Source organism: Myodes glareolus, chromosome 20 (assembly GCF_982192425.1).
Source record: "Myodes glareolus chromosome 20, mMyoGla1.1, whole genome shotgun sequence".
In the NCBI taxonomy this organism is placed as follows: Eukaryota; Metazoa; Chordata; class Mammalia; order Rodentia; family Cricetidae; genus Myodes; species Myodes glareolus.
The window spans coordinates 3,179,615-3,200,109 of NC_142045.1; the positions used below are offsets into that span (position 1 = coordinate 3,179,615).

The window sequence follows — 20,495 nt, forward strand, 5'->3', positions numbered from 1 at the left end:
ATTAGATCCGACCCCTTGTATCAGTGGGTGATAGTATCCCTCGCAGTCCTTCGTCATTTTCTTCCTCCTTTCTTTAATTTCTTTTAGATAGAATATTTTATCACATCAACAGCAGTGAAACTAGAACGGCTGTATTTTGTACAACTAAAATAATAACTTGAAAGCTAAAAATATTAATATAATTAAAATAAATTCAAAATATTTAAAAGCATATAACTCACCAGTAGTTAGACCACCAACCATGATTTCTGATAGCTCCAAAATACTTTCATAACCTAGAAAAGATTCCTGGTAACTACTGACCATTCTTCAGTGTAATCAGCCCCCTGTCAACAGCTTCTTATCAACCTGTCTTTATTGAGTTAGCTATTTATATATTTCACATACATACAATAACTTATTAGACAAACCTCTGGCCTGTCTGTGGGAAACTATCTAGGTAGGGTTAACTGAGGTTGGAAGACTGTACGCATGGAGGTCATCATTTCATTTTCTGAGTTTCTAGACTATGAACAAAACAGAATGTCCACTGAGCCTTATAATTCATCGCCTTCTGCTGATAATGCAATGTTACCAGAAACCTCATTCCTCTGCCTCTATGACTTATGTGTCAAGATCAACTGTCTTCTCAACCTGAAAAAAAAATTAATCCTTCCCCTCTTAAGTTCTTTAGTTGGGTGTTTACTGAAATAACAAGAAAAGTAAGAAATGCACCTCAAAGATCAATCAGAAGTGTCACTGGTAATAGTATGAGCCTGTCCAGTGTGAGACTCAAGGATGTATTGGCCATGGTGTGGGTTTTAGGATTAGGGCAGCAGGCAGGATGCCTATGCTCAGTACTGTGCTGTGTGATATCAAGTACCTGCTGAAACCTCTTGAGTGGGAACTCTTCCTCTTTCAAACTTCCGGAATGGTCCAGGGATCTGTTGTGAAATTATGATATATGATAAATGAAAATGATATATGAAGATGAAAAATTCATGTAAACCTGGCAGGCCCAGTGCCAAGTCAGTTCCTGAGTCGTATTTAATTTTATTTTATTAAAAATGTATAAAAAGGGAAATTGAGTGTCCTGGTCCTTTGTCAGGGGGATGTTTACTCACAGAATATCTAGTGGAAGCACATCTGAGTGTTAAAGCCTAGAATGCCCCAGTTCTGGAAGTAAGGAGTGAAATGGTGGGTGCGCAAGCTCTATCTTGGAAAATTTGTATGAAAAGCTTGTCTCAAAATGTGGACTAAATTCTTAAGACAGTTCCTCAGTTTTCATACCAAAACTTATGATGATTCCCTATGAGTTTTGCTTTTGATAGTTTTTTTTCTTGAGTTGTGGTGGTGTGGTGGTAGTGATGTGTATTTGTGTGTGTGTGTGTGTGTGTGCGCGCGCGCATGCACACAGTGTCTATGTGGAAGTCAGGTAACATACTCTGGTTTTGGGTCCAAGGCTTCTTTTGGGGTGTTTTTGAATCAGGGACTCTCATTTTCTTAGAACTTCATCATGTAGGCCAGGGTAGCTGACTAATGGACTTCCAAGAGGCCAGTGTCCCCTCCTCTCCAGTACTGAGATTACAATTGTGCAAAAGTACACCCAGGTTTTATTTGGTTCATAGGAACAGATTTCAGCTCCCCACATGAAAAAGGCAGATGGTCTACCAACTTTGCTGTCTCTTCATCCCATGATTGATTTGGTAATTAAGTTCTATAATCAGGTCTATGTTGTGTGTTTTTGTTGAGGGCCATAGAAGTGTGTAGCATATGATAACTGACATTTAGATGTCAATCCACGAGAGGAATAATTCTCTGAGACAGAATCCCATCCAGACAGGGTCTGCAGGACTACTAACTCTAGAAACTATTGCTTCTGTCTATAATTTCACATTTGCTAAAGCAACTATGGTGTCTCCCCTGCTCTGTAGTGTGTACTTTCATATGATATGTATGTGTAATCTCATGATTTCATCTCAATGTTATGGGCACTCATATTCATGGGTGGTCAGAAAGATGACTTCTCAGTAATCTTGTAATTTTTATATGAAGAAAATATACTAGGATATGCTTCATAACTAGGTCCATTGTCCCACAATGGCTATAAGGCACTTAAAAGTCTTTTTTGTTCCTTTTATTGAGTCATATATCAGAAAATAAGAATATATCCTCAGTCTAAGAAACATTTAGCTTATTTTTACCTCAGAGCAATTTCAAACTTGATTAAAGATTTTTGTATATAGATTTTAAGTTAAAAACTTTACAATTAAGAACAAGATGAGAGTCCCAGGTGTCTAGTCAAGGTTGTAAACACAAAGAAACCTAACAAAACTATGCCAATTCTTTGCTTGTCAAGTCTAGCTGATAAAACAAAAACTATGCTCCCAGCATCTGGTCACAGTCTTATACCAGAATCCTTGAACCTTTGTACTGCCACAATAAGTGGCTCTGCCGTTATAACTTACCCTAGGAATGTGCTATGATCAATTGGATGTGATCTTGAAACTTTTTTCTTGCCTTAAACCTCTAGTAAAAAGTGTTTTTTTAAGCGAGATGAAAAAAGAAGCAGGGTGAATTGAAACAGAGAATTAGAGAAAGACTTAGAACTATAGAAATGGAACAGAGAAATGAAACAAAGGAGAACTAAACGCTGTAGAGATTTGAAACTAGAGGCAGAAGAATAAAGAATAGCACCTGAACAGCATGGGTGTGAGTTATTCAGAACCCTTCAGATTCAAAACATCCTAAGTTCCTTTCACTACTCTGTGGTTTCTGACCTGGTCTGGAGGCAGTCTTGGGAGCCGGACTCACAAGCTGCTCGTATGTTTTTGTGTGCATTGCCCAGTATGTAAGAGCTACATGATATCAAAATGCTAACTGAAGATGTTTAAACATGAGGGAGCTGAAAATCATACCAAAACAATTTCTTTGTTCTTTAAGTTGGAATAAAAACATTGCAGACAAGTGACTTCCATACCTCCTAGATTTCTGTCTTTTAACAGGGAATTCCCACGTAATTTCAGGTTTGTACATCTAAATTATATGAAAGCAGTGGTGTTGGGTAAGGAAAAGTCCAGCATATTGATCGCAGCTGGGAGGACTTCTTGTTTCATTTTACCCTGAGAGAGAATAGAAAGGGAAGGAGCATCTTACATGTATGAGAAGAGAGAATCCCTTCAGCCTAGAATCAAGTGAGGCCTGTCATCAGCAAATTCCCAGCTCAGTTAATTAATTACCTCACAAGACCTACCACCTTCCTGCTATGAACAAGCGATTCTCTAGGAATCTCAGGAGAAGTCCATTTAAAGACGAAGGGCATGTTAATCCACACGTGCATTCTGAGGATTCCCTGATTTTACCGATCTGATTATAGTTGCAACCAAGTCATTCCCAGAGCCCTCTTTCTGTGTCTCTTACCAGAGGATAAAAAAAATGGAGGAAAAACAGCTTCTTAGCAACCATTTGAAATGTAACTTGAGAGCCACCAAAATGGTATGCTATCTATGGCAAATGTCAAGAGAGTTATGAGTCACTTTCCTGTGGGGAACTCGTTCCCACACTTGAGTATTTCTTTCTTTCTGTGACTCTTCTTCTTTGAGAAGCCCACACACATGCTCTAATCATGCTTTCTGCTGAGTGCCTTTCTTTCTCCTAACTCATGAAAGTACGCTTATTTAAATATAGTAAAATACCCCATTCTGCTTCATAAACTGTCTCATACGAAAGCTCTTCCCAGCACTGGAGCGTTCATTTCTGCATTGAAGAGCTTGGTGTAGTCCGAGCCACAGTTCCTAAAACTTTAGAACTCCTTGGACTATGGAGGCATGTGATGCAGAGCTGCATCTCCATCCCCTCATGGACAAGCAACATGATCATGGATGGTGCTAAACAGAAAATTGGAGACTCTTCAGTACAAAACTTTTCCTTCTTTTCCCAGACTGTAGTTTTGTTTTTGACTGTAGTCTGCACTACTTTTGTGGGTTTTCCAAAGATGTTATTTTGATGTCACTGCAGTTCAAAATGTTATATCAAAAGACACTTCGTGTCTGTTACAGATAATGTTGGTAATCTCTGCAATAAACATGTAGGAAGTGCTTTCGGTTTTAAATTGCCACTATTTTATGTAAAGATTTTCTTTTACTCAGTATTGTATTGTAATTATTTGAGTGTTTTAAACTAAAGCAATACCATTACTATTTCATTATATTTCTGCCGTTTCTCAGTTAACAGGAGCACTTTGTGTATTTGTGGGGTAGTGTGTTGTGTGTCTAAGAGGGGGCATGCATTCACACATGCATGCATATGTGCCTACTTTTCATCTTACTTTTTCATCTTTTACTCTTACTTTTCACCTTAGTAATTTGAGGCAGGATCTCTCATTGAACCTGGAGCTACACTAACGCCATCCACCCACAGAAATCTCCCAGTTTTCAGCATCACCGTATTTGAGTCACAGGAACACATATATAGACAGTCTGGACCACATATTTATTTGTTTTTACAGTGTTAAAAATGTTTTTATTCTTTCATTTTTGAGATTATAATTTAGTTGCAACTTTTCTCCCTTCCAATTTCTGCCCCTAAGTCCTACCATATACCCTCCCTACTCTCCTTCAAATTCATGACTTCTTTTTTTCACTAATTGGTGTTGCATGCATATATAAATATGTTTACAAGTATATATTCCTAAATATAATTTGTTCACTTCATATAATGCTACCTGTTTGTATGTTTTCAGCACTGTCCGTTTAGTACTGGATAACTGGTTTATGTCTTCTTCCCTGGGTAAGGTCACCATTCTCATCCCCAGCTTTCCTCAGTTGCTTATAGTTCTTTGTGTAGGGTTGAAGTCTCACAGGCTTCTCTTCATTCAGTTTGACATGTTCAGTGTACCTCGCTTTTAATGTGCATGCTGGGTATCAGAACTCAGCATTCACTATTGCTTTTCAAGTGTCTCTTACATGTTGAGCCGTTTCTTGGATTCAAATATTTTAGACACACTTGCCCATTGCTTATTTTAACAGGACCACTGAATTTTAGTTGAATATTAGTTGTTGCATTGACTGTTTTCTTAACTTTGTACTCTGGTGCAGTTAGACTTGGGGAGGATCATGCACAGCCTCCAGAGAGGTCAGGATAGCTGCTCTGTGTGAGGAAGTTCTGGGTGTCATACTGCACCCATTATTATTCGTTCACACCTGTAACCACTCTACTACTTTGTCCTTTGATTTCTTTTTCCTTTCAAATAAACTAGTTGTACACTAATACAGTTCTTGAAGAATTCAAATTACATTATTAGAGCTGTGGATTGGAGCTCACAGGGCCCTTGCTCTGATTTCCAGGTCCCTGTGTCTTAGAACAAGGAACTGGAACAGGGGCACATGAATAGTGAGGAAGAGAGCTTTACTAAGAGAACACTAGTGAAGGTGACAGGGCACCAGATTGCCAAGAAGCATTAGAAATTCATGGAGCTAGGCACGAGAGCCCAAGTCACTGTCCCTCGAAAGGTCATTTTTATCGTACTCACTTCTAAATCTTGGGCTTGTTTCTTGCGCTCTCTCCCATACAAGTGACCCCATCAGGAGGTATGTTTGGGTTTTCCACCAACTGGATTCAAATAGCAACCATTTTTCATGTGTATATGTGCACATGTGTATATATTTGTTAACATAACTGTAGGTATGGGTCTGTGTGTAGCTGAGCATGTATGTGTGTTTAGGAGCCCAAAGTTCACATTGAATGTTTTCCTCAATTGATCTCAATTTACATTTCCTGAGTTAGGGTCTCTTTATTTAACCTAGGGCTTACTAATTAGCTAGTCTGTTTAAGCAGCTTGTACCCAACATGTCGGATCTTGATCTTCCAAAGACTTGGGTTACAGGTTACCTTTGTGAACTGCCTTGTTTTATTTTAGGTTCTAGAACAATATGAATCTTTCAGGTTCTCAAGCTTTTAGGACAAGTGCTTCATCCACTGATACATCTTATCAGTCCTAGCACATTAATCTTGTGCCTTTCTATGCCTGCTCTACTCTTCAGATATAGCAACAGCCATTCATCCATTCACGAATTGATTTAGTTGGAAAGCAAATTCACATTGCCTCCACTCCAAATCATCTGTACTACACTATACCATTCAGTCTTCGATGAAAAGCACACGAGGAGTAAGCCTAATTCTCCAGTATGTAGAATTATAGACAGCCTTTAAATGACTATACAGATAGAGAATCAGTTATGGAAAGCTGAGTGAAAGCAACATATGAACAGATGCAGTTTTGTGTTGCTGGGAGGCTGCTGCACTGGATGGGGTCTCCTTCCATGATTAGGCTCTTCAGTATGAGAATGTTTAAACGTTGTTTACTATGTCCCCAGCAGTGAACTATAAGGGTTTAACCTTCAGTACTGCATTTAACACTGAGCACATAGATAACACACAGTTCCAAGAACCAACGAGCAGGGATTAAAGTACCATATGGTCTACCAGCATACCTAGCATCTGTTTGGAAACATCCCATGAGTTTGAGGGTTCAGAATGATGTGGGCTGCTCCTGTTATCTTTAGTCAGCCAGAAGTAAGGGACTTATTCCGTGTTTACTTTATAGATTTAAGAAAATGTCCAAAAGATAATTTGTAAGCTGTCAACAAGAACAATATTAATAAATAGGAAAACTGAATGTTCAACTCAAGGATTCTGATATATTAATGATAAACCCCGTTTCTGGAAGAAGTGTTATATAAATGTTTAATTGAAAGAAAAAAGTGAAAAACAACATTTCCAGGGAGTGTTTATGAAACTACTAAGTATTAATTGTCTTTCCTTTATAGAACAGTGTGACATTTCTCAGTTTGAGGTTTTCATATAATTTTTAAAGGCTTTTAAAACCTGGCACAACACTTCCACTGAATTAAGAATGGCCATGTGCCCATCTTCTGAACACTAGGCAGACTATAAGCAGAAGTCACTCGTTTTCCCAGAAGGCTGACTGAACAAGTCTGTTCATCTTTACTCTTCTTTTTATGCCTGGAAGAGAGATGATGGCTGGAGCCTCTAATGTCATTTTATACAAACAGAGATAAAGGTAAAGTGTCTATAAATAGAGCAAAAATTTTAAAAGAATAAGATCTGAATGTCTGACAATATCTTAGCCATAATGAAGTACTAGGCCTGGGCTGCCTAGTGTTAAAGTTCTTATTAACTTGAGTTAAAGGAAACTTTGTATTTAGGCCTCTTTAGCTGCTTTTTCTGATGCATAAATTATATTAAATCTATAGAAAAGGATAATGTGTGACTTTGTGACCTATTGAATCACATTGTAAAAGAGGAAAGATGATTTTCCCATTTTAGACAAATTTACATTCTCTCAGATAAATGTATGTGATAAAAATGACAAGCAATGGTAACTGGAGACAAGAGGCTATCTATCCCACATGGGTCACTGGTCCGGTCTCCATGCTCTTATTAAGTTAATGTATCAGAAACATTACCTTTGGTGACTTTGAGGTCAGGGATCATCCCTCAAGAAGTCAATGGTCCCCCCCGAGACATCAGTAGACAAACTGGGACATGTTAATGTGGAGGTCCCCTACTGTGACTAAAGTTCAGCTGTAGGTAAAACAGGAAGCATGCAGTTTAGTGAGAAGCGAGAGCCGCAGGAGAGGTCTGTAGCTACAGACGGTGGCTGCTCTCCAGACGGGAGAGAGGGAGAAACACTGCTCACAGGGCCTCAGAACTGGTGATCCCAATGGCTGCTGTGTGCTGAGCTGTGCCTCAGCCTCTGTTCAGACAGCACAGTCAAGGCTCTGTGCTTGTGTCGACCTTGACTAGCAATTCCTATCCACATAGTTCCAAACACCTTCTACTGAAATCCCAAAGATATACCTCCTCTCATCAGGACATGTTCAAAGATTCATTTCAAAATATAAATAAAAGCCTGGGGAGATGGCTCAGGTGCTAAAGACTCTGCCATGGAAGAATAAGGACCTGAGAGCAGATGCCTAGCACCCGTGTAACAGGCAGATACATCTCTGTGATCCCAGTACTGGGGGAAGGTGAATATACAGGAGAACCCCTGTATCTTTGACTGAAATTAGAGTGTGAATGCACACTTTAAAGTCATCTTATAAAGAAGAAAATGACTGCAGCATGTACCCTAGAAAACAAATTGTAGAAGAAGCCTGTATCTGATTATATATACAAGTTGAACCAAATTTTTGAACTCCAGGTTCAGTGAGCGAGACTATCTTAAAAAACATTGAGTGAAGAGTGACCAAGGAAGACATCTAAGGTTGACCCCCGGCTTCCTCCACACACCCAATCTCTCTGTCTCTCTCTCTCTCTCTCTCTCTCTCTCTCTCTCTCTCTCTCTCTCTCCCTCTGGTTTTGTCTGTCTGTCTGTCTGTTTGTCTGTCTGTCTGTCTGTCTGTCTCTCTCTCTCTCTACCTCTGGTTTTGTCTCTCTGTCTCTCTCTCTCTGTCTCTCTCTCTCTCTCACACACACACACACACACCTTCTTGACGAAGAGCACAATCAGCAGTCATCAAACATGATTAGCTCATTAATTTCCTGGTCAGTTAAACTTGGTTTTCCTTAGTTGGAAATGAGATTGGATCTGTGGGGTCATACTTTGTGGGAGGTTAATGAGGTCATGGAGAAAATGTTTACTAAATTGTGAGAAAAGTACTTAGAATAGAATTTCATTTCAGCTGAAGAACACATTCATTCAGCAGAAGACTTGAGTTACTGGGCTGGCCACACCAAGATCATTTGCCTGAGCTCAGCCAGATCTATTGGGAGGTAGAATTTCCTCTGAGCTTCACATTCTTTCATTTCTGGAAGTGATAATTTATGTTGATTGTCAACTTAAAAGACTCTAGAAGCACCTTAGAGGGGCAGACTTGGCATGACTGTTGAATTAACTGAGGAATGAAGCCCCACTTTAAATGAAGCATTCATGGACTGAACAAAAGGAGAAAGTCATCTGCACACCAGCATTCATTCTCTCTGTGTCCTGATTTTGGATGGAAAGGGGCCATTCTAAGGCTGCAGCTTATGGGATGGTGCTGCCTGCCTCAAAAGCTGAAAGCTATAAATTCCTTCACAGATGTTATCAAGGTTTATTTCCCGGGTGGCTATCCATGGTGTCTTGGTAATCATCAATATTAACCAATACTGGTCCTGTCCCTCCTAGCTAAATCCCAGCTCTGTGAAATAACTCTTGCTCTTTTTCGAAGTCAAGTGCTCCAAGGGAGTTACACCATGGACAGATGTTGAGGGTTACCTCTAGTTGGCTTTAGCTGTAGTTCTCAGCCATTGACTCAAGGATAACTAAAGAAGGAAAAATTTGACTTGAAAAACGACAAGGGCATAAATTACCTTCATTCACACAATGCTCTTCTACTTTGCTGTGCACAATCCTAGACAGGCAGGTGTAGTTTTTACAGGGGTTGTGTCCTGTTTCCTCTAGCATTGCCAAGCCAGATCATGGAACATGTATTTGCTTTCAATGTTCTCAACTTTATTTGTAAAAAATAATTTTACTACTTTTGAAAATACATGTAGGTATCTGAAAATTACCTGCATTTAAAATACTGATTAAAGATCTTGTTTGTAAGAGTCTGCACTTCCCAATGAATACCCACACCCGGTTCAGGCTGCGCGCTTTCCCGAACTTGGGCCCACGAGAAGGGATAATTGTCCTGAGGGTTGAAAAAGAGACACACACAAAAGAAACCTTTGCTCATTCACAAGAGTAAATGGCCACTTTATTAAACTCAAGTCAGGTATTTATACCAGTGGGCTAGAAGGATAGAAAATGCAAGGCCTCCTCCCATCCAGAAGCAGGAGAAGAAGATTAAAGCTTCCCTCCCCTCTGGCAGGGTCAGCTAGGGGAGGCAGGATATAGGCCCACTGCTAAGACCTTGAATACAAGTGGAATCACCATAACAAAGAGAACCAGGTTCTAGCTAGGTTATCCCCTCAAGCCAGAGCTAGTGCAGAGTCTCCAGGGAGCCGGAGGTCACACGACCCTGCGAATGGCCAGGAGAGAAGGGAAGAAACTTTGGTAGCTACACTTGTTGTCTGATTGTTTAAAGCCCCCTGAATTATGGAAATGTCTCATTTTCAATGTCCTGCTTATATTGAGAATAAAAAGTGGTTCAGTCTACAGAGTAAAAGGAAGCATTCAAAGTCGCTGAACCTAAGTTTTGATCAAGTTTTGAACAGACCTGTGGCATGAGGCAGACTTTTCTGCTTGTGGATGTTTTGCATGTACACGCGTTCATGTATGTATGTGTCCCTGCATGCTGAAACAAGAGGCGATGTTGATACCTTTGTTAATCACTCTATTTTATTTTTTGAGGCAAGGTCTCTCGCTGTACCAGGAGCTCACTGATTGGCTAGACTGTCTGGTGAGCGAGCCCCAGTGATACTCCTGTCTCCACCTCCCAAGTGCTGTTCTCGGTTTACAAATGGTGCTGGGATACAAACTTTAGTGTTCACACTTGTGCGGCGAGCCCTTTATTGAGGGAACCATTTTCCCAGCCCCTCCTTTCTTTTTCTGTTCTCCTCTTAAAACACATGGGACTGCCTTGTCTAGCCTGAGAATGAGTTGGCCTCAGAGGGGCTACTCTAAATTTTTGTGTTCAGAGTTGCCCATGGCTATAAGCACATTACTCTTTGAGAGAATTAATCACTTTTATTTAGATCCTCTACAAGCTTTGCTACTTGTTGTATAAAACATGATAGTGCATAAAATCTATATAACTCCAACTCTAAGGAAGGGAAGGGCATCAAAACCCTGAAGGTGTCTAATATGACTCCCTCCCTTAGTGGCTTTCCTACCTCTCTGATGTGAAGTCTCACTTCACATCATTTGAGCCTGTTCAAAATTGTTGCTATTGGGACATGAAATGCCCTAGTTTTGCTCATTCACTTTTAAAAAGTCTAAAACAGGAAAAAACCAGTTCATGGCCCTCACTCAGCACTGACTCCTTGTTAAATCAATAAAGAAAGCCTTGGGAGTAGGAAATCCTTTTGTATCTTTAATTCAAAGAAATGAATTCTACAGTTACCTTTAAATATTAGCATAAAACTTCAAAACTAATTTCTCTATGGAAAATATACTTAAAGCAGAATATGCTCTAAGTGTGTGATACCTAGAATTTTAAAGTTTAGTCATGTTGCTAATGTCTCTGCAATTCAGCATTCACTGTCTTCTATCCACTGAGGTGTCATTGCGCAACGCCTGTTGCCAGGCAACCAATTAATATGTTTTCAATTGTTTAGTCAGTGAATTGTTAAGTTGAAGTAATGGATTCTCAAAGGTAGAGTTTTAATGTTTTTCTTTCATTTTTTGTGATTATAATTACGTATTTTCTCCCTTCCCTTTCCTGCTTCCAAACCCTCCAATATACCCCTCCTTGTTGTCTCTCAAATTCATGACGTTGTTTTTTTTGTTGTTAAATGTTGTTTTACATATTATATATTTGCATATTTATAGATGTATAAAAACACCATAGTCTGTACAATGTTATTTATATGTGTTTTAGAGCTGGCCATTTGGTTTTGCATAATCAGTTGATGTACTTTTACTTGCAAAAAAGTACTTTCCCTGGTCTCAGCATTCCTCTCTTCCCTACAGTTCATTGTTTGGGGCTGAGACATTATGGGCTTTTTCCCACCCACTTCAGCTTGTCTATTTCTGTCCTAACAAAGCTCATATTTAGGAAGTCTTGTTCTGAGACTTTATGATAGACATTTGGTACTTTAGTTAACCTGTCTGCTTGTTTTGTTCCTGATTGCCATCTTATATTGTATCACATCTATTTGCCCACTTACCATCTATCATTTCTTCATCCACTTATCACAGTCTATTAATACATCTATATATAATCTAATTATAGCAATATAATAATATTGTATTGTTGATAATCATACTAATATATCCAATTATAATAATCATTTTTACTAAATAAAAGATATATGACCTAATATATCCTAGACCTTAGGCAATACTGACTCCTTTGAACACCCAAAATTGTATATTTTGCAATTTCTATCACCAAAAGTTTGCATTTTCAAAGAAATAAACTCCTCATTACTTGTATACAAATTTGTCATAATTTCTTCAGAAAAAATAATTAACTGCAATAGTGCATAAAAGGTGAATCATTAAGCATATATGTATAGGTACGGATGGGCTGGGGGAGAAAGGAGGAAGGTCTGGAATCATAAAAAAATCACAAGTTCAGCATATAAAATTGGGAGTTCACCTGTTAGGAAGGAACCCAGAGAATTCCTGAAGAAAAGACATTCAGTCTGCCACATGGAAGAAAGCATCTGCCATGCCACCAGTGGATGAAGTCTTCTCGGAAGCACATAAAGACTCAATGTATATGTCCTTAGTTATGAAGTATGGTGGATCATTATAAATAAAGCAGATGGTGGCTTGTGTCAACCAGAGTTAGATGACCTGTATAATTCCAAATATAATCACAGAAGTCTTAGGATATCAGAGAGAAATGTTCTTGTTCAGGCTTGGCAAATCTCAAAGGAAACAAATAACATTGTCATAAGAATACATCTTGTCTCTTCAAAGAAATTTCAGGTGACGTGTCATTAGAATGAATGTAGAAGTAAAGCTCCGTGATTTAACTGGACAGATTGAAAGCACTTAGGATATACTGATATCTATAACTCTCATACGTCTGCATTACAGTTGATAATAGGAAGTGGTTTCAGTTTGTTTTTTCTCCATTATTTTCTGCTACTAGAGTAAAGGAACCACTTTTCATAGGAATAACTGGATTCTAGTTGACAAAGGTAGAAAATTGAGAAAAGGCTTCCAACAACCAGGTAGAAGACAGGCCATATGGTGAAGTAAAATCAGTGCGATGAATAGGCGGAAGGAAAGTGCCCTGGAAGATGGAGGATCTCATCTTCGTGTGGCTCCTACCTACCTCTTCAAAATCATCTTTTGCCTTTCTGATTCTGCCTGGTGTGATTGTTTGTCTTGTGTATGCTTTTCTCCGTGCCTATGAAATTCTAACATGTCTTCCATGTTAGAACCACTGTACTCATTAGCTTCAGAAATATACTGGACATAGTCCAGAGTTGTCTGAGAAGGCCTCACTCTGAAGATTGCCAAGATCGATCAGCTTGATCGATTAGGAGACATTTTCTTGACCAATTTTATTGATGCAGGAGGAGGGTCTAGCCCACGCTGGTGACACCATCCCTACACAGGTATATTTGGGTCTTATAAGAAAGATTGAGCCCAAAAACACAAGAAAGAGTAACTAGTTAAGCATTCTTGGTTCATGACTCTCACCTTGAGTTCCAACCTTCATTTTCCTGAGTGACTGATTGTGACTTTGAAGTGTAAACCAGTTTGAGTCCTTTTTTCCCGAGTTGCTTTTGCTCACCATATTTATCAAATAAACAGAAAACAAAAGAACAAACAGATTAGCTCAACAACATCCATTCTAAGAAAACCTTAAGTCAGTTGTGCCACTTCCTGTGGGAGGCAAACGCACTTCTATTTCTCCAGACAGTAAACCCATGGCAGATCACAGTAACAATTCCACTAAAGTCCAGCTTACCGAGCACGTGAACATATTGTGCTACTTAGGGAAATATGAGTGAAAGGTGAATTACAGGAGCATGTAGACTGAAAAGCAGCGGCATCCCTGAAATCCCACACCATCCGGAATGATGAGTCGGGAAAGCTGCACGGCTCGAGATCTCTGTACACCTTTCAGGAAGATTGACTGGTTGGAGAATCTCCTAGCCCCGGCAATTGTTATCTCGTGAATATATTCAGTTGTGAAAACTTCTTAGAACCTTGAGGTATTTTGCTTTCTGGGCCTTGAAAGTTTTATGTACATCCTGATACTTGAGGAGCCACCTACAGGAAAGAAATGATTCAAATTGGAATCAGCCTCAGTTAGTGATTCTGAAAATGAGGGCCCTGTATCATCTATGCCATAATTGTCCAATTATTTATTTTAAAATCTAAATAGTTTTTCTCATTTTTAGTTTCCATGAATGCTTTAGTCTTATACAACATCATCTTTACTATTCAGACATATTATTATAACCAAGGGAGAATTTAGCTTTTGTATTATTACACATTATCCTAAAGAATTTCATACATGTTTATAATAAACTACAATCACATTCCCACACTTACCTTTTTCAATTCACCTCATATTCCCACAACATATCTCCCAACTTCATGTTCTGAAGGGAAAACCATACTCTTGTTCGCTGATAAATTTCATTGTTCCAGTGCATGGCCTAAGCATCTTAACGTCTTCTCACAATACTGCTTGCACAAAGATTATGAAAATAATGTTATTCATTTTCCTGGGGGATTTTCACATTCTATACCACCCCCTCGCCTTAGATATGTCAGCATTTGCCTCCATCTGCTCACTGCCAGGCATCTCTCTCTTCTGTAAGGTATGTCACCTGAAACAATTGCTTGTTAGACAAATAGAGAAACCTTCAGAGACAATAGCTTGTCCAAGCGCCCTCTACCACTTTCTACAACGTATTCTCTTGAAACAGGGTTTCTCAAGAAACCTGGAATAAGCTGTCAGCAATCAAATCCCAGGAATTTTTCTATGTTCACTTGCACAACCACACCCCAGTTATGGAGTTCCAGGGGTCAATGTCCATGGCTAGCTTTTATGTAGATACTGAGGATTTGAATTCAGATAGGGATGGGCTATCTCCGCAACCTTACCCCTGGACATTTCATATAGTTAAGCTTGTTTCAACTACACCGAACTCTAGAGGGATACCCACTATGCTAGCATTCTCTGCTCGCATCTCCATTTACAGCAGTTCCCTTTATTTATATTTTATCTTGGTACAACATTTTGCTTTTATAAGCCAGGGTCATGTGGTCCTGCCTGGCTTGTTTTATGACACTTTCAGATTCAAATATCATAATGACTTTTGACATATAGCAAATGTCATGTTACATTCCAGAGCTGAGTCTATTTTGAGCAAATTTGTGACTTCTTCCTCTGCTTCTTTTTTTAGATAATAAAAAAAATTACACTAAAGCTTCCTCAATAGTTTTCCTGGACTCCCTATCAAAACTTGCTGATCAGACTAAGAATGGTTTGTGTTTCTTTCTTTGTCCTTGCAAATCCTCTGGCATATTTGTAATTTGATGTGGAAAGTCAGGTTTCAAAAAATGCCTGCAGAAGGGCCTGGAGAGGGGCCTCAGTACTTAGGGGAACTTTCTGCTCTTCCAGAGGATCCCAGCTCAATTGCCAGCACCCATGTTTGGTGTATATTCAGCATACACATAGAAATAATAATAATAAATTAGAATTATGGAAAAAGTTAGTTTTTAGTAAATTGTCAACTGAGCTATTCAATGCTTTAATAACATTTATTCAAATTTTGTAATAAGTATAGCAACACCTGCATTTTCATTCGTGGGCATTGCATTTCTTCAATATATTGAAGAGACATCAAACTTAGGCAAAGAGTTTGAAAATGACAAATAAAGAAATAATAAAGATATAACATGTCTGACACTGCACAGTTAACAGTATATATTTAATATGGAGAAATGTTAATCAAAACTCAAAATTTCAGTAATGGGTACCAAGCTCAAGAATTCAGTTAATGAAAATATGTTGTAATCCAGGTGAGTTAGCAAAGGCCTGTCATCCCACAACCTGGGAGAGTTTGGCAGGGGAAGTCTGTTTCAAGATAATCTTAACTGTCTACTGAGACCCTGTCTCAAGTAAACAAATGAATAAACAGACCCGTGAAGAGAACATGCTATTCATTTGAAAGAACTGAAAGAATATATTTTAAGTGGTTTTACTGACAGACAAAGACAGAAGGGTGAGCTATGAATATAACTCGCCCCACACATCGTACATATATTCATACATACACACACACATATATATAGTGTGTGTGTGTGTATGTGTATCTTGAACAGGCATGTGGAGGCTAGAGAAGGATATCAAGTACTATCTATTATATCTCCAAGGTCATCCCCTTGAGATGGTCTCTCACTGAAACGAAAGTTGGTTAATTACACTACCCTGACTGGGACAGGGGGTTCCCAGAATCTGCCCACATAAACCCCAAAATTCTGGTGGTAGAGGCAAAGTCTGTGAAATCTAGCTTCGTTTCTGTAAGCTATGGGACTTTAAACACAAGTTCTGAAGCATGTGTAATAGGCATGCATATTTATTGAGCCACTTTCCCGACCGAAATGAAGGTGTTATAAAGATACTCCATGACGCATGTTTCTATCATGTTGGGCAACAAAAAGGTATATTAGAACATGTAAGCAAAAATAATAGTCATCAAAACACACTATGAACACTTACTAAGATTTACAGATACTGTTTTATTTTTCCACTCTTTTTGTGGCAGACATAATGACTGTTGGCGAACAGTGGGCAAAATCAAAGCTTAAAAATAAGGATGGAGGTCTTCTGTACTGTAGCAAATTTCATCAGCTCACGTCCACACAGGCCTACCTGCCCTGTGTCAGTGTTCCATGGTACTTCCCTGTTAGCACTTCGGGGCAGGGGAGAAATATGAAGGGAAAGAGACACTGTTATTTGTTAGTGTCTTCAAGTGTGTTTAGAGAGACAACCTCAATCTGTTCCTAGTAAGGCAGTTAGAAATCACTTTTTATTCTTCGTAAATTCCCATGTTTTACAAAGAGAACATGTCTTATGAAAAGAAACTTCATGGTTCTCCTTTTTTGACCTGAAGTCACATATATTAGGAAATCTTGGGAACAAAACATAGCACTGCATTCTTCTCAGTAAAACTTGCATTTGATTTTGCTTATCTGGTTTGGAGCATCAAATAGTTCCCTCACCTACTGTTTTCCTTATCTAGTTCAATGGTAACCTAAGTACTGAAATAAACAGATTATAAAATATATGATATATTTAATACAGAATTCAGTAAACTGTGAAATATTTGACCAAAGTATGGAGTTTTTCTTAATTTTGTGATCTTTTATATATTTTATGTAAAATTATTTTACTACAGCTGTTTGAGAACTGATGCCCTCTTCTGGCTTCTATAGACAACGCATCTGTGAGCATGTACAAACACATATATAGAGTTTAAAATGAAAATAAGATCTTTTACAAGTAAATAACTATTGTGTTGTTGTGACTATTCAATGAGTGATAAATATTGAAGATTTCCCTCCTTTAACTTATTTGGAGGAAGAAAATTATTAATTGTTACTTACAAGTTTATAATACAATGACAGGTAAAAAATCTTTTAAATTGTCCTTTATGTTTTTTTAACCATTCCATTTTTGTAAAAATCAAATAATTTCCTCATCCATCAAACAGAGTATGTTTTCTTTATTATTATTTTATAAAATTTTAGTTTCCTATTTTTGGTGTGTATGCACACATATATGCAGCACACATGTTTGGTTCTCTTTTCCCATTGTGGTATTTTCAGATGGAACTTGGGTCATCATACAGTATTTTTAACCAATTGAAACCTACAAAAAACCTCTGACTCTATATAGAAGTTCCTTTTATTACTTTTCTGAAACCTCTCATTATTTACAGTTTTAATGTGTCTAGAATAAACACTTCCCAGAGATAAGGCTTTATTCCACACAACCTTTCCTTAAAGAAAGAATTTCACTTCCTAGCATTTCACACAATTTCTCTATATGTCTATTTTTGTTCCACAAACTTTGATTTGTGACAACCTGTATAGTGATATACTCCTTGGATCAGTGAAGGCTTCCTCCCAGCAAGCTCACAGAGTGAGAAGTGGCACTCCTGACTTAGACCCTGAAAGCATAGTTCAGTGAAACTTCACTTTCCACTACTTTGAAATTCTTCAATACAAAAATTCCAGGTTACACTGCCCTTCTCTAGTCTTTTGCTTCTCTATTATTCCTGAGATATAATTCTGCCCTTCATCTACTACCAGTCAGTGACTAACTCCATCTTTCACTAACTACCAATCAATGACTATGGTGTGTTCTTTGTACCTGACTTGACAACCACTGTAATGGCTGAGTCATCTCCTCCATCCAGACTCTTTCAGATTATTTGGATGAGAGCACTATAGCTACACTGGTCTTTAAGAGTGAAATACAGAGGTAAAGAAGAGAATCATAGTTAAAATGTGTATGAAAAAAGACTCAGAGAAATGCAACAACATTGCTTATCATGAAGAATGGCAAAGGAGGCTAGGTATGAGTCAAGGCTATAGAAGTTGGACATGGGAGAGAATAATAATTTCCCCAAAAATAGCCAGAAGAAATCTGGCCATACAAACACCTTGGTTTTAAACCCAGTGAGCATGGTCAGACCCCCAACTTAGAGAGTTAAAAGATAAGGAATTTGTGTTTGAAACAATTTATTTAAATTTGCAGTAGTTTGTTATACTAGTCACATGAAGTAAAGTGTCATTACTGGTTTTGTATGTAAGAAAAGACAAGTGACAAGCTCTTTTTTTTCCTGTTGAAGAGAAAAAGTAAGATGAGGACAAAAATTAATGGTGCTGAAGAGATGGCTCAATGGTTAAGAGCACTTGCCTCTCTTCCAGGGGCAGTTAGTTTTGTTCCCAGCACTCACAAAGGTAATCCTTGCTTTAGGGAATCTGATACTCTATTTTGTTCTCTAGAAGCACTCCCATAAAAACACATAGTGTGTGCAAATGCAGAAGCACACACACACACACACACACACACACACACATACACACACACACAGAGAGAGAGAGAGAGAGAGAGAGAGAGAGAGAGAGAGAGAAATATATAAAAATAATAAATATTTTAAAGAAAATATTTAGAGGATATAAAGGAGAGCAAGAATTATTAAGAACTATTAACATCTCATTTTCTACCACACTTCCCTAACATATTTTCTTAACACTGTCAGCATAATGCATTCTTAGAGTTCAAAAAAGACACTATTTGACTATTTATGAATCAAAATAAAATTATAATGTATGCTGGTAGATAAGAAAATCCTTGCCCCTCTTCCTGAAACTGAAAGGCTTATCATAATAAAATAAGCAGTTGAGCCATTTAGTTATGTTGAAGCTACTATACCTTAAGAAAAATACTGTTCATTATGACTTGCAGTTTTATGTAATTATGCCATAGCAATTTGTTCAAATGACCCCTTTTAGGAAAAGGAATGAGATGTCTTGAAGAAAATGAGACATTTGATCTCGCTGTGAATCCCAAGTGATTGCATCTTCATCTTTCATAAAGACTAAAAATGCCCTGGGAATTTGAATATGTTCATAGGCAAAAGCCATGTCCCCAATTAGTGTCCAATCAGTATGATGAAAAGAATTGATGCAGGTAGAGATGGGCCTTTTCTGTCTATTCAGCTTCCTTGAGACATGCATGATACATCTCTAGGAGACACACTTTTTTTCCAAACCCTTTGTTCCCTTCTTATTATTGTCCAGTGTTACAATTGTGAATCAAATGTAATAAGCATTGTGATTTGTTTGCGTTAATCACCTGCATCCATAGATAAATAGTGATGAGGACAGGGATACAAATTCTTTCAAATATCTAGTGTTTTATTAGAGTATAATGAAGCTACATTACCCTTTTTTATAGTTCAAAAATACTTGAATTAAAAATATGAAACTTTAAACAATTTTGTATCAAAGCAGAGACAGTCATAGCTCTTTTCTGTGAGACAGCTGAGTCCTGTGCTAGAGCCTGCAGTAAATGTGCAGTTGAGATGAGGAGGAGGGGTATGTATAGCTTCCTTATTCAGAGAATGGCAAGGAAGTTTCAGTCGCTTTAGTTAGTGCCTGCAGTGAATGTGCAGTTGAGACAAGGAAGAAGAGTATGCATAGCTTTTATTCAGAGAATAACAAGGAATTCTCGGTCGTTTTAACTAATGGTCAAGGAAAACACAGTTTATTTGAAAAACTAAGACCTGTGGTTCTTTTTATTGCAGAGACACTTGGCTTGGATCCGGAAGTTGCCAGAGCAAACACCTTAAGTTTTGTTGGATGCCTTTCTTCAGTCCGATACAACCACATAGCTCCATTGAAGGCTGCCCTACGTCATGCCAACGTTGCACCTGTGACTGTCCAAGGGACCTTGACAGAATCCAGCTGTGGTTCTATGGTGGACTCTGATATGAATGCAGTGACCACTGTGCATTCTTCATCAGGTACTTCCGAGAGTTCACTCTCTTGACTTTCCATCACTAACTACTCTTCTGCTGTCTTATAGAGTTAAACAATTGGTCAACAGCACTCAGCTCATTACCTTGTATGATTATAGGTGGTTACAAATTGTAACTAGCTTCTCACGGGTCACATCTGTATTTACAATATACTCTGATGGAAACACACTAATGGAGAAAAGTTTTATTCTGCTTCACAGTGCAAGCATCCAGTTCATCGTAACAGAGAATCAAAATGAACTAGAAGTAGGTGGTTATATGTTGCATATGTGTGATTGTATGTTGTACATATAATCTGGAGGCAGAACATGATA

The 20,495-nt window shown here is 38.2% G+C and overlaps 1 protein-coding gene across 1 annotated transcript in view; it reads left to right on the forward strand.

Annotated features, from left to right (window-relative positions):
* The window catches only part of LOC148118756 (contactin-associated protein like 5-1-like), a 918,003-nt gene that overhangs the window by 882,405 nt on the left and 15,103 nt on the right, over window positions 1-20,495 (forward strand). The window contains exon 22 of the mRNA XM_087899418.1: window positions 19,948-20,166. Within this exon, the coding sequence (XP_087755544.1) occupies window positions 19,948-20,166 (219 nt within the window). The remainder of the gene's footprint in view (window positions 1-19,947; window positions 20,167-20,495) is intronic.